At 42.1% G+C, this 24,546-nt stretch overlaps 1 protein-coding gene and 1 long non-coding RNA gene across 2 annotated transcripts; one reads left to right on the top strand and one right to left on the bottom strand.

Annotated features, from left to right (window-relative positions):
* Window positions 1-1,021: 1,021 nt before the first annotated feature.
* On the bottom strand, window positions 1,022-20,178 carry DUSP29 (dual specificity phosphatase 29). Its single transcript, XM_042862688.1, has 4 exons — window positions 20,073-20,178; window positions 13,928-14,134; window positions 5,891-6,111; window positions 1,022-1,319 (listed from the first exon to the last, which is right to left on the bottom strand). The coding sequence occupies exons 2-4, from the start codon at window positions 14,110-14,112 to the stop codon at window positions 1,072-1,074; spliced, it is 654 nt and encodes a 217-aa protein (XP_042718622.1). The 5' UTR covers window positions 14,113-14,134; window positions 20,073-20,178; the 3' UTR covers window positions 1,022-1,071.
* LOC122175230 lies at window positions 9,659-24,289 on the top strand. The gene is made up of 3 exons (XR_006177354.1): window positions 9,659-9,676; window positions 18,384-18,453; window positions 24,243-24,289. It is a non-coding gene; the product is annotated as an uncharacterized LOC122175230 (long non-coding RNA).
* Window positions 24,290-24,546: the final 257 nt, after the last annotated feature.

The raw sequence follows: 24,546 nt of genomic DNA, 5'->3' as shown, positions 1-24,546 counted from the left end.
GTAATGTATTAGGATGATTGAAGCTAACTTGTAAGTAAATATTTGTTAGTAGTGTTTGGAGGTGCAGCAGCAGCTTTCTACTTGTTAGTACACAGAGATAGCTTTTTAAAGGCTTCATTTGTATCTTTTGTCTTATTAAGCATAACTAAAATCTAGTGAGAAGTGGTTATAATTGATGATTTTTTAGAGGACTTAGGGAGTTCCATGGGAACTTCTCTGTAGCAATATCAAGGACACGGTATATTTCTTGTGTATTGTCAGAAGCAGAAGAAAACAAGTCACAAAACATAATTTTCTCAGTGTGGTGGGTCTTCTCTTTGAGAGGAGGGGGTTGTGTGTGACCTAATAAATTGAGTTGGGTAATGTGTGTGTTGGACTTATAGGGTTCAGCCACCTGAGTTTTAGGAAAGGCAAGTTGGAAATGAAGCTGCTAAGATGACGTGTGTGTATCTGCCTGAACTGTTACCCGTTGTGTTTGTTCATGCATCTGATCTTATCAAGGATTTTGCTTTGTTTCTAGTATGCATATTCTGCTGCAAAGTCCGTTGTGAAGACTTGTTTGGAGGCTCTCTAAACACTGTGCTGCTCTTAGATTATGTGAAGAAATGGCAGTGCCAGGAAAGAACATAAAAGACAAACTTCTGGGAAGTTCTTCAGGACTATGGGACTAAACAATTTGTCTGTGTTGCAACTATCTCAACATTTTTCCTGCAAAAGCTCTTCAGGAATTGCTAGTGTCTCTGTTTTAAAGGTCATATACTTGGACTAGGATCAGGATTTTAGGGGTACTCAGATGTTTTCATTTAAGTTACGCCTGGTTTTGTGCTGGATACATTTTATAGAGGGAAGATTTGTTAATGTTGAGATTTCTGTTAAAGTTAGAATATCTTAAGGTGATAGGTTTTAAATTTGACTGCTTTTCTTTCCCATCCTGACAGCATTTGAAGTGATTTCAATATTCTTCCTTCTAGATAACAAACAAGCCTTGTGACTGTGTGATTAACTACAGCTTTTCCTCCCCTCATTTTATAGAGTTTATTTTCCAGTAGCACAACCCTGCCAGGAGCAATACTAGATTGTCGTGCTGTTCTCATCGTCGTTGGACGGTAGGCTGTTTTTGGTATTTCTCCTCTGCAGTGCCAATGCTATGTCCAGTTCTCTCAGCTGCTTCAAGAAGCCTCTGTTTGGCAGAATGCATCGGTGCCGTGATACTTGTTCAATGGCATCCACCACTGTCATGTTCTTGTAAATCATCAGGTAAGCCAAGACCAATGTGGCTGACCGGCTGCGACCCATAGCACAGTGCACGAGGACCTTGTCTGTGGAAATAAAGAAATATGATGCAGAGAAGACGGTGGCAGATTTCTTTTTCTTACAGTGAAGTTTTCTGTAGTGCCCCTGCTCCATTTGGAGGCTTGACTACGCTTACTGATATCTTTTGTAAGATCTATTTTTTTACAGGTTGGGAAACTGAGCTTAAGTCTTTCTATGGTAAGTATTTCTGTAGTACATGAACACAGAACACAATCTTTGTGGAAAATTGCCTGTTTAATCCTAAACCAGTTATCTTTGCTTTTATTTGTAAACAATTGCTGCAGAGAAGCTCTAGGGACCTTGCTTCAAATAACAAAGCAAGCCCAGCTGCGCCTTGTATTTATCACAGAGGTGTGGGAGGGTTTGTTGTGCTATCAAACCATCCTTTCATGAGGATAAATGGAATACAGGGAGGTGCATTTCTTGTTACTATGAGCTAGAGATAAAAACTGACAAAAAAATATTCTTTTTGTCTTATACCATTTTCCTTCCAGATCTGAGTCGCATTACTTTGGCCCAAGTATTTGATGTGTAAAACATTGCTGACAGGGGTTAGTGCTATTTTGAGAGTGGAAGGCATTAGTAGACTACCATGTGGATAGAAGAAAACCACTTCTTAAACTCTGAAAAGCTTATTTAGAAATCTTCTCTGGCTAGTCACTCCTGAATGGAATTCAAGTCATGTTTTTGTCAACCCACTGTGTAACTCCCTCTTTTATAGAATTGTGTCCTTGCAGCAGTGGCCTGTACTGTAAATGCAGTCTCTGCTAATAGTCTTTTATCTGTGGAGAGTTGTTTTAGCTTTATGACTTTGCTTGGTTTTAACTTCAGGCTTCTGGTGGCAAAAGTCTGTTTCCAGGTGCTGGCAGGATACAGCCTTCCTCATTTGCCATGTTTAGGGAGGTGGAGAAAGCAAGTAGAAAGTGGGTTCGGATCTGATTAACGGGCTTGGAAACTCTTCAAAAAATTTCCAGAAATGATTCAAAGCCCTTAGGGGGTCACACAAAGGGCTGAACTGCTGAAGGAGGTAGATTTGGAATGGTGTCTCTAACACTCTGTTAAGCTAAATTGCCACAGGAAAATAAAATGAACTAAAAAACAAAAAAACAAAACAAAACAAAAAAAAAACCAGCAACAAAAAACTTGTCAGGGCCAATAATAGTTTCTCTATCAGTTCTGCCTTGTAAGAAGTGTTGGGTGCAAAGCCGTGACTCCTGCCGATTAACTCCTTTGCTTCCAGGCACGAGACAATGTGTTGGCACAAGTAGCATTGCTGTGTAATGGATGCAACAAGAACTGCCAACACTAAAGGATTAATGGTTACAGTCTGCATCCTAATCCCAGCAGATAGTCTTAGAAGCATCTTGGCAAAGTTCCAGTCTCTCTGATAACTGTAAGTGCCTCTCCCTCTCTTGGAAAATGATAATCCCTTCTATTATTACTCCAAATATTTCAAATGGATGAAAACTATCAACTTGTTCAGCTCCTCACGCTTATCTTCAGAACTTCCTACCTTGTAAATGGTTGTTGAGATAGAACAAGGAAGCTTTGCTTTTGTGTGGGTGGGAAATGGGATCTCGGAGAAAATGTGCATTTTCATATATTAACTAAGGCAAAAAAATGGCCTTAGAATTTTCTGAAATGCCTTCTAGTTGTAGGAAAGTTAAGATGTTGCTTTCCTGTGTATGTTCAAAATCTGACTGCCTCTTACAGCAAAATGATGTAATTCTGCAGAGCTGTGTGCCTTCTGTGCTATTGTGTAGTCTCTTTAGTTTTCATGTAAAAAAAAAATACGCAAGTCCTCTTTATGAAAGAGGAAATCCACTCTTGTAGTCTGTCTGATTTTGGCCAGTTATACTTAGTGGCACCTTGAGGGTTATGGAACCCCATGGAGCCAGAATTCTGCTGAGTGGAGTCAAGTCTCCGAATTACTCTGGTTGCTTTGCTCGGAGTTTGGGCTTGTGCTTCTTCCAAAACTTGTCTAGATGCAGCTTTCACTTTCCAGAGCCAGATGGAGTAGTAAATGCTGAGATTTCTGCGGTCAAATGCTTTGGGTCTTTCTATCTATGTTTAATTCTTCTCCGTTGCCTTTTTTTAATCTCCATGTGTAATGTGTTGTTCTTGTTTTTCCCATGATGTTCTTTGCAAGGAAAAAAAAAAAAAATGGTGTTCTTGTCCAGTTTACTTTTTGAGAAACTGTGACACCAAGAGAATGAATACTATAGAAATCTTAAAATAGTGCCTTCCGTTATGGTAACCAGGTCTCCCTGGTATAAAATTGTAAGATGTCCTAAGGTCTGAATTCTGTATTTTGGTAAATCCTTAAGCACAGCTGAAGGATAGCTTGCATGATTGCAAACAGAAGGTGTTTTCATAGAATCCAGCATCATAGAATGGTTGGAAGGAATGTTTATCATCTATTTCCAACCCCCCTGCTATAGGCAGGAACACCTCCCTCTAAGCCAGTTTGCTCAAAGCCCCATCCAGCCTGGCCTTGAATGATTCCAGGGAGGGGGCATCCACAACCTCACTGAGCAATCTGTTCCAGTATCTCACCACTCCCACTGTAAAGAATTTCTTCCCAATGTCTAGTCTAAATCTACCCTCTTTCAGTTTAAAACAGCTTCCCCTTGTCCTATCACTACATGCCTTTATAAAAAGTCCCTCTCTAGCTTTCCTGTAGGCCCCCATCAGGTACTGGAAGGCTGCTATAAAGTCCCCCCAGTGCCTTCTCTTCTCCAGTCTGAGGAGCCCCAACTCTAGCAGCTCATCCTCAGAGGGGAGGTGCTCCAGCCTTCTGATCATCTTCATGGCCCTGGAGTGGGTCCTCCTCTGGACCCATTCTAGCAGCTCAATGACCCCAGAACTGGATGGAGTACTCCAGGTGGGCTTTCATGAGAGCAGAGTATAGGGGCAGAATCATCTTCCTCACCTGTTTTCATCTTAAATCCATCTGCCCATGCTCAAAGTCTGCTAATACTGCTCTGATGAAGGAGCCTTTCACCATCACAAAGATTTTGAAGTTAGCCAGAATTATTACATTAGAACTATTGTGGCAGCAGGAAAATTATCAGATTTTCTGTCCTGTTGGAGAAAATCTTTCTTCCTTTTCCTCTCTGTTTGCATTTCTTGATCTCTGATGCAAAGTAACAAATGACTTTAATGGATGTAATTGTTACTGATCAGAAGTGTTTAGCACCTAATACTGAACCCAAGTCCTACATATTGAGTTTCAAGTATTTTGTAGGTTTTGCAGCCTTGCCTGGTTCTTGCTTCTTTCCCTCAGTGTGGCAGGCAGTGATGTTACAGGAATAGGAGAGGTACAGGGGTGAGGAAGTCTGCATTTCTTATTTCAGCTACTGCAGTCTGATGGTGACCTCTGGCCTCCGGCCATGGCTAGACACAGATGTGATACACTTACCCAGTCCTTCCCAAAGGCACTGCTTTAGACAGACTGTTTGAAATGCCAGCTACCTTTCTTCTCAAGTCAAGTCAGCTCCTGAAGCACTTTCTCCAGCTATTTGGACTTTGATTTTAAAACATCTGCTTTCAAGACTTTCTCTTGAACAAGAGAAGAGACTGTTGCTGTAGACTGTACTTGCTGAATGGCTAAAGTTGTAAAGTCTTGGCTGGTTCTTAGAGGCGAGCCAGGTAACAGCTTGCTGCACCTGAGCTTAACAGCCAGGAACAGAAGCTGACAGGAGACTGGAAACTTGATATGTGACCCTCTGGTATTAAGGTCTTTGTAGCTGGAAATCTGAAGTTACTCTGCTGTTTTTTGGTAAAATAGCCCGTTGAGAATGTTTTAAAAAGTTTTGGGCACAGGGGGAGAGCAAGAGGCAAAGGGGTGAAAGTGACCTTGAAAGCCAGTGAGGCCTAGGCTTTTGTAGCCCTTCAGCACTATAAAACCTTCTGATAGAGCTCTGCTGCAGGTCAGCAAATAATGGATTCTGGTAATCAAGCTGAGAAATTACAAAGGCTTTAATGAAATATTTCGACATCTCTGCTGTCAAGAGTTTTTTCCATCCCCGGCTGCTCCATATATGACAAGTCTGCTGCAGCTTGGGGTGGATGTGGTGGCCAGGTAGGAAGGTGGGTTTTGTATTTGTAGAAAATGAAGCAGTGGAGTGGCAGCTTGGAGCCTCTGCAGAACACCCCCTTTCTTAGTGGGGTCTAATTTAAGAAAAAAGACAGCTAATTCAAGGAACCTATTTAATCTCTGATTGTGTCTGAGCTGTTTATGAAAGAAAAAAAAAATCAACAACAACAAAAAAGAAGAACAACAGAACACCTCCCTGACAGGAAACCTTAATGCAGCCTGTTATGTGGACTTCTGTCAAATTGATCAGTGTAGGTGTTGTTCAGCTGCTGCTAGCTCTGCACTGAGAAAGGTCCCATGTGCAGTTACCATCACTATCTTCTCTTAAACAACTAGTGCCATGCTACTGACTTGGTATTCCTTGTTATCCTGTATTGGACTTGTTTCATTCTCACAGAGTTGGATGCTGTGAGCTATGCTTATATTAGATGAGGCAAACAGTGTCCTGTTTTTAACCATTTTCAGCACCCTCCTTACTTCTTTCATCCTGAAGTGCATTATCAATGAATTTAGAAGCAGAATAAAAGAACTGGCTGAGATTGAAAGTGGGAAGATCGTCTGCTTCCACTCCATGGTACTCCACAGTCATGTCTTGGTAATATTCTGGTCCCGTATCCACGTTGCGCTGACCATGAGCTGCATTGAGGATGTGAGTGAAGCCTGCCTTCTCAAGGCTGTAGCGATCTAACGCTGTTTTCCTGTTTAAAAAAAAAAACAAAACAGCAGTCTTGTAAATGACAAGAAAAGCAACAACAAAAATTATGATTTGGCGTACGGTATTGAAACTCATGATGTTTGAAAATGCATCATTTGTCATTGTAAAGGCTGTCAAATATTGTCACTTCTGGAGAATGATCCCTCTGTAGTCCATACTTATCTTTGCCTGACACTCAGAACACATTAAAAATGAATGTTTTCCTGGCACCCTTGAAATGCGTGCAATACCAGTTTCTGTCCATCTTATACAAGAAGAAACTCGAAATACAGAAAGAAATAAAATGAATTATTTTAAGTTGTAAAAGCAAATCAGTGGCAGAACTTGAAATAGGACTTTGTGAATGCTGCTTTCCCCTTCTCTCCCATCATTTGATACTGCAGAGCTAATGAAAGAGTCAGTAATAAGTGAGTAGTAAGATCATCTGGGATTCAAAAAGAAGTTGCTCTTTTCTAAGAGAAGTTACCAAGCTTTTTCCCCTCAATTTATACATAAGAACAAGCAGCAGAAAGAAACACCCTACCTATGGTCACAACACCCTGTCAGATTCGTTTACTGTCCTGTTGGGTTAAATCAGAGATCTAAAGCAAAAAGAAGATATGAAATCAGACATTGGTGTTCAGTGAAAGCTGAGAGTCATACATTTGGCTTAATATCACACTTCATTTTTGTCCTCTCTTCCCTTGGATAAAGGATGTGAGAGAGGAGAGAGAATCCAATGTTTTTGTTTGCTCAGTACCCACTGTATGTGCTTGTTGGCAGCCTGGAATTTCTCAAAAATTACATTGCTTATGTAAAATTAAATGTAAAATTAATTTTGTTTGGAAAATTCTGTTAGAGAAAGCTTCTAATTTTGGAAGGTTTTCTTTGGTAAAAGCTGTCAAGTTTTATTAGCGTATAGAAAGACTACTGAACTTGAAAAAAAATAAAAATAAAAAAGGTATCTGCTTTATTTTGTTAATATATTTTCACTTAACTACTGCTGCCATAGATGAATTAGTACATAATGAAAAACTGCTTTTTCCAATCAAAAATACTTCTCTCTGTGAATGTTTTTTGAGCATTTCAATGTGTAAGTGTAGCTTCTGTCACACAAGATGTCATTGTGTGCTACCTGTTGTGCTTCGTAATTCTGGAGGTGACAGCTCAGAATGGCTTTAAGTTGACTCCACCTGATACTTGGATAGAGAAAATGCTTTCCATGGACCATATTTAGCTGAAAGCATGAATTCAACAGTGAAAGACTGATGTTCCCAGGTGAGAACCGTGCCCCACTGGAACAGCTGCAAGTGAGATCTTAAATATTGAACGTAGAGTAGGATTGCATCCTAGTTAAGGCCAATGAAAAAGTGGATGAAGTTTTTGATAGGCTGTAGATACTACCAAACTTGGCTTCTGCAAGCACTTCTTAGACTAATATGTAGGATTTGAATTAAATGATGAAGTTGTACTGATCAAGGGCAATACCAAAGAGTAGGTTGCATGGCAATCATATTTAAGTTTGACACCACTACATTGATCTGGAGTCCAATTTTCTTGTTGCTTTGATTAGGTTCTTTGGAGATTGCCTTTTGTTATAGTAAGTGCAATTAATGCATTTGTTTCTGACAGGCTTACTTAGTCTTGTTCAGTGGCTCAGAATCTTATTTTTAAGAGTTCGGTGTCCTCAACTGTTTTAAAAGGTATTCACAATGAGGGATACTGTCCTTTGCTAACTGCCTAGGCAGTCAGCTATGGTACAGTGAAAATAAGAGCTGTGGGGTAGGGGAAACACGTACTGTGGCTGACACAACCATTATATAGGCTGTTAAACTTGAGGTCTTGCTGTGTCTGCTGCATGTTGACTGCCATTTAACAGAGAGCTAGAAAATGGCTGGCAAGTTGTAGGGAGGCCCATACACTTGTAAATGCAGATGTGGTTGTGCCTCTTGATGTGTTTGATTGTACTGGCTTTAGCCCTTCAGTGATCTCTGACCTTGTGTGTAGCATGGTTTTGCTTTCCAACCTCAGCCAAATCTGTTGTGTAGCACCATTCTGGAAGTAGACTTAACTGCCTGTTTATTCTGACCACAGCCATTGTTGCTGTTGTTTCATTTTGGCTGATACTCTTGTTTACATCCAGCATGGATGGGAAGGAATGCTTCTGATCTTCCTTGCAGATTTCACGATGCCCGAGGCATTATTTTAGATGAACAGAAGGAATAGCTCAAGCTTTGATATCTACAGGTGTTCAGTTAGCTGAGGTAACTAATAGCATGGGATCACTCAGAGACTGTTGTATGAATTGTAATACCTTTTGGGGGGATTTCTAACTCACTTTCAGCTGAAAATGGTGGAGGTTTTTCCCTTGCTCAGTACCAGACTTCAATGGTCAAGCTAAGACTATTCTTTTCTCCACTTCAGGTGCTGCTATTTCCTAATAAAATACAACTAATATTTCCATTTTAGTGATAGTAGTTGAATTTAAAGTAGACATTGCAAAGAAGTTTGCTACAATTGTCAGTGTGGGTGAAGCCATAACATTTGAATATTCTTTCAATTGCTTTCATTTTGTCCATTGTCACCATCTGTGCTGCTGGCACTTGATTTCCTCTTACACTGTGGAGTTGCAGTCTCCAGTGTTTGCCCTGAATGTGTTTCTACGCAGAGGAGGTGAAGTGTGGCACTGAGAGATAACAGTTAAAGTTTCAGTATAATTCCGTTTAGTAAGAGATGAACCGGGCAGATTGGTCCCATATAAAAACTCATTAGCTCTTTAATTCAGAGCACATAAACATATGCTAAAAGTTAAACACACCCATAAGTCTCCCTCTGGATAGCAACGCGGGGTGAGCAAAAGCTCAGTGCTTTGCTGAATCAGACCCTGCATTTGCTGTAGGACAGATGGACTCATAAAATGTTTTTAAAGTTCTGAGGCAAGGGGGAGTGCTTCAATATGGGAATGCCACCTAAATAAAGAAAATGAGAGAGAAAGTAACTTTCACATGGGGAAATATTCGTAATATTAGACTATCACCAAGAGGGAGCGACTGGCCCAAACAAAAATGTCATCTACTTGGAGACGGTTCCCAAAGGAATATTTACATCTTTTAGGCTGTGCAAGGGCAGGTAAAGGTCTGCCCGAGGCATAACTGTGCCCACTGTCAGTTTTAAAGCGAAGATTGTCACAAGTTTTTCATGTGAGCAAGCACCATAGTAAATTTAGCATTCTGGAAGCAGCAACCTAACTAGCTATAATGTAAAAGAAAATTCTTCCTTTTAATTTATCGTCTCCAGCGTACCAAATCCCTTTCCTGTCTTTTTCAAATACTGCCATTAAGAAGCTGGAGCCTGGCTGCTTCCGTCAGGAAGATGCTCAAACCATCAGAGTTGGAAGAAAGGGAAAAACAATTTTCAGGCACCTTCATCTGAAGTATGAAGTATTTATCAGCAGCTAACAAAGAGAAGAGAAGGTGGCTCAGGACGAAAACCCAGCTGTATCTAAAAGAAGGGAAGGAATCCTGCAAGACTCCTTGTGAGCAAAGTGGGCAGAGCAGCTCACTCCACAGGTAAGTCAGCTCTTCATAGCTGGTGCTGGCTGACTACAACTGGTGTGTGTGTTTGTGAGTTGCAAGTAGAGCCAAGTCTCTTAATCTTCATGTGAAGGTTGAGCATTGCAAACATGTTTCGGTATAGGCTGTGAAAGCCCATAGATTGACGTGACCCAGATTGACAAAACAGAAGGAAATCTGAGGCAACACGTTACTAGAAGAGGAATCGTCCTTCTCAAACTTTCCCGTGTTTTTAAAATGCTTGATGCAGGATGATATCGTACCAGATGGTCAGTGTCAGAAAGAAGCTTCCTGAATACAGGCAACACTGACACTTTTTTTTTCTTTTTTAAAGAAAATCTGGCAGTTCTCCCTGCTGAGGAGAGATGTTGAGAATTTCTAATAATACTGACCCAATTTCCTTTGGTAACTTTAGCACTAGAAGGAATCTAGCGATGGTGGAGCGTTGTATCCCCTTTTCCTTCGGAGGTGTTGCTCTGTTTCTGTGGATACCTCCTGTTCAGTGTGAATTAGAAGAATTTTGTTACCACTGAAAGTACTGAACAAGATCTTCATAACTTGTAAAGGAAAAGATTTAGCAGTTCATTTTCCTTTATTTCCAAATGGTGGATTTTTTTATTTTTTATTTTTATTGCATATGTGTGTTTTTGCAAGTGATGCAACACAGATAAAGGAAATTCCTCTCAGCTTTCTATATAGCAAAAGCATCAAGCCGGCTCCTAGACTGAAGTTGGCTTCGGTCACTTCTGTGCCACATCAAGTGCTAGAAATTATCTGCAGCCTGGGATGCTGCCTTGGGAAGACCAGAAGGGTAGATGACAAGTGTTACTTGTCTTGGAAATGGTGCTTTAAGAGGTTTTTTTGTCCAGTGTTACAGATCTGATTTGGATTTTAACTGCTGGTAAAATTGGCAGATTCCCATTCTAACAGAGTTGAAACTGTGTCCTTGTGAGTATTGTTATAAAATGTACATGCACTCCTGTTTTTTGTATGATTAATATCTTATAAGTCCTAGAAGTTCATAGTGCGAACTAGTGGGAGGTAACTATTTGTTACTCTGAGTGAGCCCCATCTGTTTTCTTCTAGATCAGCATAAATCGTCTTTGTACTTAGTCACTTGGAAATCTTTCTTTTCTTTTTCTGGGGAGAGAGGGGAGAGCATGGGGGAAGCCAGTATTTAAATTTTAGTTACGTATTTCAGTTATCATAGGCTTCAGTCTGTAGGTGTGAGCTACCTGCGTGTTTTATTGAACGTCACCTGTATTACTTCTCAAAATCAAAAGCCCTGAGCCTCTCCAGAAAGAAGCACAGACATTCACTCTCTTGAAGTGTGAGCCCAGTTCAGCTATTTGACGAAAAATTGGTCTTTCATATTTAACCTATGAGGAATTAGTCTTCAGAACGCTTCCTAGGAGTAATTTGGGAGCACAGTAAGACTTGAAATTGTGATCACACCTAAAATCCTAATGAGAGCTAGAGGGTGGCTAAGAGGAAATCACAGTCATAGGAGGCCTTTGACTAACACATTCTTTCAAATTAAGAAATATGGAATCACAAACATCATCTTGGGCAAAAACGCAGTTGCAGAAAAGACACAAGGGAGAAACTGGAAGCTGCGTTTCTGGGAGAGACTTTCCATGAGATTGTGGTGAACCAAGCAGGCTTGAGATTAGTCAGTAAAACTGCCCATGCAACCTAGTGACCACTGAGAGAAGGAAGCAAGACAAGAGATGCTTTTCTGTCTCTTCAGAAGGCGTCTGGACGCAAGGAAGACACAGGCAAGCACTAATCTTGGTAGCAAATAAATCAAAATCTTGGCAAAGCATGCTTTATTCCTATCACTGGGCTGTCTCCTGCAAGTTCCAGTGCGTGGTCTTTAAAAGTCCTTGGAACTTGCTGGAGGAAAATTTCAATTGGAGCTGAACACAGCATGTTATATTTTGAGGCTTTGATTATTCTGGGCCTGACAGGCTCGTGGAGATTTCATTGCCTCTGGGCAACATCTGCAGTGAAGTCTTGTAACAAAGGCACTGAGTGGCCTCACAGGGCTCCTCGATAGTCTGTGTTGCATTAGATGGAAGATGTGGTTATGTAGTCAGGGTAATTAATTAGCATTTCCATAAGCATCGCAAGTCCTGTTAACCTTGTAAATGCAGGAGACAGGAATGAAGCACAGATGTAGAGGCTCTGTGGATAAACTCTGTGTGTATTCACTTGATTTTGTTGATGAGTTCCACTAAATTCTTTTAAGATCAACCTTAATTTAGCATGGCTAAGGATGCAAATACACCCAACATCTGTTCACGTCTCCGTGGCAGCTCTTCAGCGAGCAGTGCTACAATGAGATCTTAAAAATAATGCAAAACCCCTGCCATTCTGAAGGAAAAGCTGTTGATCAGGAGTAGGATCTGGAGCTAGCTGAGGAAAGATAGTAATGGTGTCTGGATGCTGCCTGCTTAAAATCAAATGCGTGTTCTGGTCGTGAGAGCTGCATCTTGCCTGCAGACCAGCTCTCATCTCACATTTTCTGATACTGGACATCACATTTGTCCTCAGCATTATTTTCATCAGCCCTGGCTGATGATAGTCATCCTCTTGCTGGGAACCCCATTTCCTGCAAAGCCTTACTTCTATTTCTCCTCATCACCTATTTCCCAATTCTTTTTTTCATTTCTGTTGGCACTAGACGCTTGCTTTCTCTGGTTAGTTTGCACCAAGTGAACGTGTGTATTTTATTCAGCAACACCTCTTAGAGTTGATGCCATTGCAAGGTGTAACAAGTCCCTGTTACAGGAACAGCTGCAGGAAAGACAGTTGGTGGGCAGTGTCTGAACTTGGAGACTGTGCAGAGAACTGTTGTTCCTCTTTGCTCAGAGGGCAGAGTTGTAGCTTCATCGCAGAGGTACAAAGCAAATTCTTCTAACCGCTTCATTCAGAATAATGCTGACGACTGAATGACCAAGTAGGAAATTAATGCCAGAAGAAAATGCTGTAATCACTGAATAGAAATATCTAATGAGTGGCAGGGTAGGATAGGAGGAAGACAACTCAAGCCCATTTTCCCTTTTCTTGAGCAAGCATAAGATTTTTTTTTTCCCTTCAAGTGACAGCCCATTACTTGGTTCAAGCCCAGATCTCGTGTGTCTTTCTATGGCCTCTGGCGCCACAGAAGTAATTGGTCGATGATATTAGGAGCCTCGTAACTTCCAAGATTGTATATCTTTCGTTTTATAAGCTGGCAACAGATGAATTTTAGGACCTTTTAAAAAATTATTGAGAGCTTTGGAGTCAGTGGGACTGCTGCTTGTGCCTTACGGTGATGATGTAAAGTAGATGTCATGTTTGGGAAGGGTGTTGAGGAAAGTGGGAAGTGTACCAATAGTGCCTAAGGGGCAAGAAAAGCTCTCTAGCTCTGCTCAGGGTTTGGTTTGGGGTTTTTTTGATGGCCTGCCTGCTGCAGCAGTTGGCTCTGTGTCAGAATAGCCTGTTTCAGCTTAGTCCTGTGTTCTGCAGTGCTAAGTCCATCTTGCAGGCTTGGGTGTTTGGGGTTTTTTGTTTTTTGTGTTGTTTTTTTTCTCCCCAAAGTCATATTTGGTGTGATCAGTGAGACACAACTCTGCAGCTTTGCCCTTCCACAGGCTACCATCTGTTTTAATCTCTGGAGCAATTTGGAGATGCAGAGCACTCTGTGTACGCAAGAACAGGCTTGGAAGCACAGAAACACTGCAGCAGGTTCAGCTGACTCTTCAGTCGCTTTTTAAAAATTACATTTTAGTCTCAAACCAACTGAAGCTGTGGTACAGCAGGTCTAGACAGTGCCCTTCAGTCAGAGTAACTATGAAGAGACTTTCATATGGAGATAAATGGCAGGTTACTGAGCGATTCTGAAATGATTTATGACTGACTTTAACTTGAGAAGACCATACGAGTTCCAGGACAGCTCTGTGGCCCCATTTTAGCTGTGGGCCCCTGTGCACCTGACCAGTGCTTCCTTGAAGCAGCAGCATCCCGAGCTGTGTGCCGGTGTTCAGGAAGGACTGTGGCAGCAGGGTGCTCTGCCAACTCTGGCAGCTGTCAGTAGCACATCAAAACAGGCATTACTGATAAAGACTTGCTAAAGGGTAGGAGGAGAAATGAAACTGCTCAGCTGTTTACGGACTGCACTTAGCGCAGCTTACTCATCTCCTATATAGAGATGTACTTTGTGAGCTTACTCATCATCTGTGCAGAGGTACCGATAACACTTACTCATCTCCTATGTAGAGGTTGGGCCAGACTTCGTTGACATGAGTGTACTTTGGGCATCCTTTCCAGAAGAGCCGCTCCAGTTCAAATGCACCTGGGGTACAGTAATCCCCATCAGGATCCACTTTGATTGCTGTGTATGCATTTTTCTTCCCGGCGTTCAAACCTGTTGATGACATCTTCTCCATGGAGCTTGGGCCGTGCAGGAGGCTGGAACACAACGCAAACAGAACGCTAAGATGAGGAAGCACAAAGCCTGTGAGTTCTACTCAGCGCTCGGAGCAGCACTGGCCAGATGCATTGGGGCACATTGTAAGCAGGTATCAGGTGGTTGCTCAGCACACCAGTTCTTCTTTTTCAAGATCTTAATGCAGCCCTGCACAGTGAACCTTGTAGGCTATTTCTGGGAGCAAGGCTTTGCCTATTAGCAGCACTTCTCCTGCAGCCAGTGATTGACAAATGATTCCTTAACGAGGGTGGGCTCAAGGACTTTATCTTCTCCAGGCTCGCTACTTTTCTTTTTTTTTTCCCTTTTTTAACCTGGATCCATACAGGTGCAGTGCTGCTGCAGGAGACAGAGAAGGCAGATGGCATCCCCATACAATGTGTTGGGTGTCTTTAGGTCAAGAGGTTCTCCAGTAATTTGTTTCTAAGTTTTTGACATCTTGAAGAAAAATTTGAAGGGAGAGTAGCGACTCCCACATATTTTTGTGTGTTGTTCACTGGTGCTGTTTGTGTCTGTTTCCAGACAAGGCACGATCTGGCTATTCGTAGAGCATTTCTGCAAGCAAGAGGACCATTTTTCACTGCCATCCCACGTTCTCAGAGGGTTTTGTTCCTTGGCTTAGACTCTTCTGTGCCTGTCATGTTCTGTTTCTCAGCAGAACTTGCTAAAGCCAAATAATCCCCATTTTTCAACTCCAGAGCTAGGCAAGATTGTGGAGTCAGTTTTTGTCTGGCATATGTACACCTTTGTTCAAAAACTGGCTTACTTTCACTGGCAACGGGATCTGTCTTTCAGCTTAGCTTCCTAAAATGTGATGATGTTTAGCTAAGTGGTCCTCTGAGATGCATAAGGGGCTCTGAGGATTAATTCCTAGCTTATTGCCTTGTACTTGGTCCTGTATGCCTTCGAGCAATGTGAGGTCCCATTCCTGTGCCTCCAGGAGCCATTGCCTAGGAAAGCCCTCCTTCCTTCAGATCATGCTGACTCTGTATGCAGACTCAGTGAAGTAAGTAATAATGGACTGGCAGAAAGCTGGGCTTTGAGAGTGGAAGGACTGCTATCTAGAACATGATAAGAGAGACTGTTTGTCTCGTAAGAAGTGATCCCAGCATGAGAGCCTTGATGCTGAGGGACTGAGAGCATTTTATTCAGAACTCCATAAAGTAAGGGGAAGAAGAGAAATAAATGAGATTAGTAATTATGTCCGGTGTTCATTACACCCTGTATGTAGCCCTGCTCTTACATTGCAGACCTCAAAATGTGACAGCTACACTGCAAACGTTTGTTTTGTGACTACGTGAAACCGACTCAGTCTATAGGTCTGTCAATGCTTTGCAAGTTAGAGATCTGCTGAGAAATGCTCATCTCTGTGTCCTGGGAAGCCGTAAGCTCCCTGAATTTTATGCTCTTTATTCCTTGCCAATGTTATCTTCTGCAGGGATTTTTAAATTGAATTAAAGCACAAGCATCAGTTGAAAATTCCTCTGATAAAATAAATATTTCGGATCTAACTGTAGACTAAGTGTAAAGTAGTGGAATTTCACAGGAGGGGAAGAGGGGGAAAGGGGCTGATGTGCTGCTTGAGCTCTGGAATGAATTACCGTGAATCATTTGGTTGGGGAGGACAGAAAGGTTTGCATCTTTCCAGAAATCAGTTATAACACTTCATTCTTATTGACTGCTCTGTGTAGACCAAACAGAGCTGAGAGGAGACTATTCTCATATTATAAGCCCTCTTAGACTAGAAAGAAAGGCAGTGTCAGGATTTCTGGCACTGTGGTGGATATAAATGTGACCACTGGCCCAACACAAGCCCTGGCAGCAAAGCCTTGAGTGCCTTTTGCAGGGCACTGGGTCCCCACAGGTGTTCAGCTGGTGTGAAGGGGTTCCAGGGCTGCCTGAAGCAGGTCCCAGCCACGGGCTGTGAACTCTGTGAGGATGGCCCTGTTGTGTGAGGGATTCCCAGCTCCCTCCTCACAATGCTGGTCCTCAGCTGTGTGCCAGGGATGCCTTTCTGGGACCAGGGCACCTTCTTAAGCCAGTGCAATTTGCCTGTCTCATTTTGCAGGTTCTGCTTCTCAATCCTGGGTATGAACATAATGCTGCACCACTGCTGCTCACCAATTATGCTGCCATGGACTTAAGTGTAAAATCAGAACAAGGATGATAAAAATTCAGTCATCTGCATTTTTATACCCCAATCTTTTTCTTCATAAATAAGACTGAAGTGCATGTTATCTAATGGATTTTATTTGTTAATCATTTGGATGGTTGAAATATTTCCCCTCCTTGGCTTATATGTGTATAAGTGAAAATATTGTTAGTGATTTCACAAAATGGTAATTCAGAATAATGGAGAGTTGATCCTCTTTTCATTAGCGAGCCACTTCAGGACGTACACTGTGGCAAATTACACTGCATTTTAAGTTGTTCTCGAGTGCTGTGCACTAGAAAAAAAAAAATTAAACTATTTTTGCATTGATAGAAGTAATTGTGTGGCTAATTTGGATAAGCAGCATCTATTAGGCACAGCAAAGGAATCTCTTCTTTATGCTCACTATCCACTCTACAGCTGCCAAATGGAATTGCTTAGTGCTTTTTAGCTTATTTTATTTTTAACAAAATGAGGAGGGAGGAAAGAAAATCTGCCAGTCTGTCTGCTGTTAATTCACAGAGAGCACAGTCTGGTAGCTGAAACAGACACAGCCATTAAAGGTTTCCTTTCTGCCCCTTCTTCTTGGTCCCTTGAGCTACTCAGATTAAATTTACATTTCCAGGAAAGATCTGGGAAGTTGCAGAGTGTAGGGGCCTTGTTCCAAATTTGGGCAACTGGAAGGATGTGCCCTGCCACCCCAAAGCTGCAGAGGGGTTTTGGGAGACACAAGTCACAAGCAGTACTGGTTGGTAATCCCACAGTCTGTGGAGGGACTGAGGCTCATGTTTGGATGTGCATGTCATAGTTTCAGTGACAGTGTGTGCATTTCTAATGCTGGTTTTCCAGATGTGGCAGTTTCTGAGTACTATGAAACTGAAAGCCATAAGTCATTATGTACATCACAAAATACTATATTTCTTAATATTTTTGGCTCTTTGTGCTACACAAGCCTTAGCATTGTATATAAAGATGCCAAACAGTTTGGCAAGACTTATGAGTGCTTGACTGTTAAGATCCAAGTGAGCTGTAGAAATTATAGAAGAGAAACAAACAAACAAACAAACAAAACAAAGGGATGCAGAGAAAAGGACTGCTTTTGTCTTTGTCCTTTGCAAGAAACTGTGCACCTTCTGCTCCTCTTTCCTGCACCCCTCCCTGGCCCAGGAGGAGTTCACAATAACATATCTGCTGTTGCCCCAAGCAAATGTGCTCTGGCTGCTAATTCACAGCTGTGCCTGTGTGCCAGAGGCTGTCGATCCCAGGTAGGGTCAGAGCCCAATGGTAGTGGCATGCTGTACAAACGTGCAATGAGAGAGGCTAAAGAAATAAAAAGTGGGAAGGAAAATGGAGGCAGATAGTGATTTGCTTTGCTCTTTCCTTGAAAATAAACAATTGCAATGCTATTAGTTGCTCTGGAATGCCAATATTGGCCACAGGACTTCCTTGCCTTGCTGCCTACTTCAACACATACTTATATGGCAGAATAGTTTACATTCTTTACCACCTGTGTTTTCTGCTCTTGGGAGCTCTCTCAGCCCATATGACATTGGCCAGCTTTGCTTGTGAGGCTTTTTTGGTGCTGGCTTTATTAAATCTAATTTGGTGTACATAAGTGTACCAGCTTCAGTTTTGCACTCAGGTGCTTCTTATCTAACAGGCATTAGCTAAAAGGTACTTCTTGCTGAATATACCAAGCAGTTCCAGCTGGCTTAGCTGGGAGTGAAAGGTCATCAGCATCCTCAGAACACCTGAAGGATAGGATTTTTTTGTTGCTATGAGCATTGAACTTGGAAGATGAACCACAAAGTAAGGAAAAAAAGTTCTGTAATTATGGTTAAGAAATGTTTTCTTGTGCATGAAATGCTTGTTATTAAAGAACGTTTGCCATTTCGTTTGATGTTGTGTGGAAAGCTAACGTATTTGAATGTTTTTATTTATCAGGAGGAATTCAGCTTTGCTGAAATTGGGAAACACTGAAATCAGGGGACAGCTATTTTTCAGGGGTCCAACACTCCTTTGTGTGTTCCCAACAACTCCAAAAATAATGCTTTCATTTTTATTTACTTTTATTTTTCCAGTTTAATAACCACCTCAGATAAGACTATGAAGAAACAGCACCCATAATGAGGGGGAAGTACCTGGGAGGAGGTAAGGATGGAGAATGCCACTTCTCTTACACTTTCAAAAAGATGTGCAAAGGCTTGAATCCCATATACTGACCACTTGCCACATAAGCACTTCCTCAGTGTTAGAGAGACAAGAATGAGCTCTAATAACGGCAGGTCTTAAAAAAGAGCAAGAGAGGATCTATCAAGTAAGCTCTCGAAATCTTAAGAAAATTTTTGTTCTTTCCCTTCTAGCCAGCATGCAAGCTACATGCTTCCCCTCAGGACAAAAAAGTACTTACCCTTTTTGAGTATGACTAAGCACAGGGCTGTTTTATGCACTGGAAAGTTCTTGCAGAAGTTAATGTGCATGCTGTCTGGAGTGCAGTGTTTACACTCGGGAGGAATATAAACAGTGCCTTGGTTTCTATGTATTTCATGATAGAAGTGCATCATCTGAGCTGAGAGCTAGCAAGCTGCAGCAACAAAAGCTTGCTTTGTTGGATGATTTAACTAGATTAATTTAAAAGTGGTGCTCCCTGTTATGCCACCCCCGTGACATTTTGCTAGCAAATAGCTAGCAATGCCAGCAGTAGCCACAAAGGGCTGTGTGCTTTCCTGCATGAACCTGGCACTTGCTGCACCTCAGAGGAATGAGGTACTGTACACCAAAGGTTCCTTGGATGGTTTTTTTTCTAACACTAGACCAAAAAAATATTAATTTTGTACAAATATTCCTTGGAAGGGGAGCAAGTCTTTACAAAAAAATCTTTTTATAAAAAGAGAGAGCCCCAAAAGAATTAAGCTAAGTGCTGTACATACAAACTGGAAATCCTTGGGTATGTGCAGTGTATGTAAGTGAAGAATTACATAATCCCATATTCCTGTTCCTATCCCAGTGTTCACCAAAAGCAGTCGTTCACTTCAGTTCCTTTATTTTATCCCTGCATTTTTATGCTTGAAGCAGACTGTAAAACAGTTCTTGCAATGCATTTGTCTTTAAACGATTTAGAACTAGAAGAATCATAGCCTCTGTGTAATTATTTCCCAAAAACCTCCCCGCTGTGAATATTCAAAACTCACCAACTATTTCAATAAATTTCTAAGGCACTGGTGACTTTTTAAAAACTTATTTTTGCTCTCATTCTTTGTTGCCTGAACTGGTTAATTTAAAACAGAGTAAGCTGAGATTTTGTGAAATATTTTTGGGAGTGCCCTAAGAAACTTAAAACACAGCATTATCTGAGAGAATGGTTATTGGATTGGAAAAGTTAGCTTCAACAGGAGGGTGGAGCGATTATCAAAGAACAAGAAAAATATTCTGGGATGTGTGTCACAAAATGCTTGGAAAACTGCATGTTCCATCGTTTAAAATTTCAGTTCTCCCTCTAAGATAAATCCAGTTGCTGTACCCTATTTCCCAGTTTATCAAGTAACTTCTGTAATAGAGACACTTTGTTTTATATTTTTTTAAATCATAAATTTTGTTTCCTAAAACTTTTTGTTTCTGTATTAGCTTTTTTCCCTCTGCAGCAATACTAGGCGGCTGCCTTGGAAGGGTTGCCAGTTCTCACTCCTCTCACTGACCTGCCAGACTAAGCTATAAAAGGAAGCGAAGGGGCTCAAGAAATACAGCAGAAAATGAGTATTGGTCAGACTTACCTGTGAGCTTGGGCAGGTGCTCTAGGTGGCTGGGCTCTGTGGAGTGTGGCAGGGTGGCAAAAGAAGTCTTACAAACTTTGAATCTGGAGCCTATTTTTAGAGTAGGATTTGCTGACTCTGACCTTTAGTGCTACCCACTCCAAGGGACGGTCTTTGCATCTGCTGGTAAAAGTATTCCCTGATGTCACCTGAAACATTAAACCTGGCAATTTAGTTACCTAGCCTCAGTGAAACTGATAATGGGATGTCTGTGGGTTGACTATAATAATACAGAAACAATCCTTTTATCTTCTTGTCCCTTTGTCGAGCCCAATGCCAAGTTCACCACAGCAAATGTCAATTTCAATTCTGCTTCCTGCTACCCTGCGCATGGGTGGTTTGGCACTGGCACAGCAGTGGGGTGACCTCCATGCTGTGCAGAGATCTTCATACCCTGCTTGCGCACTTGCCCTACCTGCTGCCTTGTTTTCCTCCAGCTGCTGCTCTTGGTATCAATATGACTTCTAAAATGCTTTTTTCCACCTAGAAAGTGACGTGGAGCTCTGATGATATGGCAAAACGTTACAGAAAGAGGAGGGGAGGGTACACAGGTGGAAGGTGAGCACAACACACTCCTACCACCAGCACAGGGAAACATCACCTCCACTTAGGTTGTCCCCTGCGGCGTGAAGGTGTGCTGGGATGTGCCTTGCTGGGACCGTCTACACAGTGGCTGGGCGACCTGTTCTGGGGCTTTGCCTCCAGCCTTGGCCTCATGCCCTCAATGAACTAGCTGTTGATGAATACACATTGGGTCTTTTCTCATCTTTTGTAAGAGAGAAATGGCTGCTGTGCATGCCAATGCCTGTATCCAAAGCTTAGGTTACCCATGCATTTTGTCATTTCTTTTCCAAAACTGCCCCAAGCACAAGGTAGGTGCCATTAAGTTTCAGAGGGACACTAGCTCCAGTCTCTTGGGGTTTTTTTAATGAGAGTGCAGCCACCTCTGTTATCCCGTCTGTTAAAAGCTAAAAGTCCATTCCAGAAGGAGCAGGCCCAGTCTTAGTCATGGCTGTGCCTAATACTGCAGTACAGATGTGAAGGAATAACAAACAGCTTCAGTTCAAGTTCTGGGCGCTGGACCCGCTGCTGTTTTATGCTAACGGCAGCGCTCCAGCCAAGTTTCTGTATTACAGAGCGGCCAAGCTCCTCCCTGCCAATTATTCAGATAGTCCCTCTTAAAATGCGAGAGAGCTTAGATGTTAGGAACCCGCTGTGCCTTATAAGTTACCTTAGGAGGTTGTTGTGCAAATTAATTCTATACTGATAACAGCGAAACTTGGGTGGAGGAGGAGATACAGACCCTGTATAACAGAAACTAACATGGGTTGCTTTATTTTTATCCCTGTAGGCGACCCAATACCGGGGAATATGGGTAAAGTGATATGGCAGCGCAGGCAAGGAGAGACCGCGTGAGGTGCAGATCTGAGCTCTGCGTGGGGATGGCAGCGGCCTCCTGCTTCCCTCCGGCTGTCGCCCCACCAGGTTGTCTTTCTGATGTCAGGCCGATGGCACGGCAGTGTCTTGTGGTATTGTTTTTTCAGGCTGACATTTTGAGTGCCAGGAATATTAAGCTGAAACAGAAGTATTTGTTTGTCTGCCTGGCTGTCAAAACAATGCGAGCCCTTGTGCCCCTCACTGTAGGGTCCTGAGAATGTGTAGGGAGGGATCATTCACCTCCTGGAAAAGTGTTCTATTTTGGGGAACATTTGTGTGTGTTTCCATTAGTTTTGCTTTTGTTAGGTAAAAAATACTAGCTGCTGAAATGTTTTAGAACAGCTGACGAGTTAGATTGCTTTGGAGCCCAAACACTTGGGAAACGTGGCAGGCAGGCTCTTATTTTGAAAGAGGTAAGCACCTGCCCTCTGAGAAGTTGAAGTGTTGTCTTGGGCTCTTGGAAGCAGATGTTTGCCATGCTGTTGGTCAGTTCTGAAAGTCTTGGCTAAGCTGATGGCCCTTTGAATGCCTGGTTTGCTCCCCTTCCTGGGGCTGTCTATGCTGGTGGGGCTTGGCTCTCACTTGTGCTCACCCACTGGTCCCACTCTTCCAGCTGAACAAAGCAACTGCATCAGCACCAGTCGGAGCACTGCCCTGGAGCGAAACTCTTTGTCCCTTTATTCTTCATGAGTGCTCTGAAAGTGTGGTAGGACCAACCAAGAAGAGTGCCAGGCACTGCTCAGATGCATAACAAAAGGCAGCTCCTAGCTCTCACAGCTAATATTCTAGATAAAAGACTTAGGTAGCAAAAAGAAGGACACCCAAGTGGAATGAGCACTACTTTGGCTGGAAGGGAGCCACAGACCAGCTTCATAGGTGGCAGTTCTTGTAGCACAGGGTATGGAGCTGTGGGAAGGATGAGAATTGAAGTCCCTTCAAGAGACAGGAAAGGAGAGAGGGAGCAAAAGCTACTTTTTAATTTATTATTTTTCTTAAATCTTAGGAGAACTAAATTTCTTCCACAAACCCTGGCTAAAGAAAAGGAGAGGGGAGAGAAATGATAGATTTCTGGCCAGACCACACTAGAGCGGTGGAAAAATCTGGCGTTCTGTTTTCTAAGGTTTGAAATTTAAACGTTAGTTGAAAGTAAAAGTTTTGAGTGAAGTTCTTCTTTAAAAGACTTCCCTCCTCCACTCCAACCTGGTGGACTGGAAGATTTCCTCTTTGCTACAGAATATGCTGGAAAACCAGGATTTTTAACAATTGCATGGGAAGAATAAGTGTATAATTATGAGACTGTCCTAATGGACATTTGCAGCTGTACTGAGATGTGAACAGCATGCAGAAACCATTACAATTCCAGTTGTTTGGCAAAACTTAAGAAACTTCATATATATATATGTTTTAAAGTTAACTGTAAAGTAAATCCAGATGGTTCTCTCTTGCGCAGATGAGCAGTCTTCAAACTAGACATGTAGCTGTAGCCTAGCTATAACTTGTTTTGATTACTGCAGATAGAGAGAAATGTTTTAAATGGCTGTGCGCCCTCCTCACAAAATGCCGCATGCCCCTGATTCTTGCTGAAGTCAACTGGTGTTTATGCAGCACTACATAAAACTTGTTGTCCAACACCTTCCCTGCATGAGAGCCTGGCTGAGCGCGGTGTTTACTCCCTCGTTTTGCTGAGGTATGGCTGAAGGGCCCCTGCCAGGGGCTGGGGCTCTGCTGAGGCAGGTCTTATAGGACCATAAAACAAAGAAGGTGCATAACCCACTGCTTGAAATGAATTTGTTCTTTTTTCCTCGTCTCCTTGTTAAGGATTACCAGAAAACATCGGTGGTTTATTTTTGACTGATGATGTATTCAGTGTTATATTTGAGTCTTTAATAAGTGCTGTCTGTTGTGTTCATTGCTTTATTTCAGCTAGATGTCGGTTTTGCTAGCTTCTATCAGCAGGGAATTGAAATTATGTTGACTCAGGAGACCATCCTGCACATCAAATCAGAAGGGAAGACTCGGTATACAGGGCAGGGATTTCAGCATCTGAGTGATTTAAGCCAAGACATTAAGAGCATTTCTGAAACTCTGAGAAGGGGATGAAATGAAAGACCTATCAGAAATGATAGGCTTATGGTACATTACTATTTATGTTGTTTTTCTTCAGTCGATAAATGTGTACTTGTAGATAAGAGTTGATATTGTTTGTCCAAGTAGTAGAGCGAGTAGAAATATTGTTTATGAGTTTCTTAGGCAGTGCTATTGAAATGGTAACTTGGATTTGACCTGGTAGAAATCAAATTTTTTGACTGGTGTTTTTCTTGCTGTGTCTATGGCAGGGCTGATAGCCCAGCAGTCATGGCTCTGTTTAGAAGACAGTATTTGAGGCTAGAGGCACTGCAAAGTTCGTGGGTGCCAGGAGAGAAGGACCCTAGTCTTGACCTAGACTGCCTGGGTTGATGGGGAGGGCCTGGGGCAGGGGCTTTGCCAGGAACCTTGTTCTCTTCTCTGCTTTCTCTCTCCTTATCAGCAGAAAAAAGTGTTCTGAGTGATTTGCGCTTAAGTTGAGAATAAATCCCGAAGCACTGTAATGGGAAAATAAGGGATGAGAGCATTTACTGTAGTCTACCCTTACTGCAGAACGCTGAGAACAGAAAGAGTCTGGGGCTCTAAACTATTTATTCCCTCATTTCTCAGTGCTAAGAGAGAGACCTGTGAGAAGAGCACCTGCTTGAGAAGTCCTGTGGAGAGAGAGTATTAAACAGTGAGTAAGTTATGTGCAGTGCAGAGCATCCTGATGTGCTCCTGAGATCCAAAAATCAGGTATCTCCAATAGCTCAAAGAAAGTGGCATTGCCAAAATTCAAGGTATTTTTGTTTTTAACATGCCAGAGTGTCACATGCAGGATTGCACTTCAATTCTCTTGATAACAGGCTGGAAATGTGCCAGTTTTTTTCTACTCTGTCTCTATTAGGGTAAGGAGGTTTTGTTCTTCTCTCTA

Source organism: Lagopus leucura, unplaced genomic scaffold (assembly GCF_019238085.1).
Source record: "Lagopus leucura isolate 7727_CA_CO unplaced genomic scaffold, USGS_WTPT01 Super-Scaffold_739, whole genome shotgun sequence".
Taxonomy (NCBI): Eukaryota; Metazoa; Chordata; class Aves; order Galliformes; family Phasianidae; genus Lagopus; species Lagopus leucura.
This window is presented reverse-complemented; position numbering and strand designations above follow the sequence as displayed.

What these genes read in the sequence shown, in the direction of transcription:
- DUSP29 (XM_042862688.1), bottom strand. Translation starts at nt 14,112, where the DNA reads ATGGAGAAGATGTCATCAACAGGTTTGAACGCCGGGAAGAAAAATGCA. An exon ending in AACCTCTACATAGGAGATGA is followed by an intron (nt 6,112 to 13,927) that starts GTAAGTGTTATC and finishes TTTTTTAAACAG; the next exon opens with GAAAACAGCGTTAGATCGCT. An exon ending in TGCACTTCAGGATGAAAGAA is followed by an intron (nt 1,320 to 5,890) that starts GTAAGGAGGGTG and finishes TTATTTCCACAG; the next exon opens with ACAAGGTCCTCGTGCACTGT.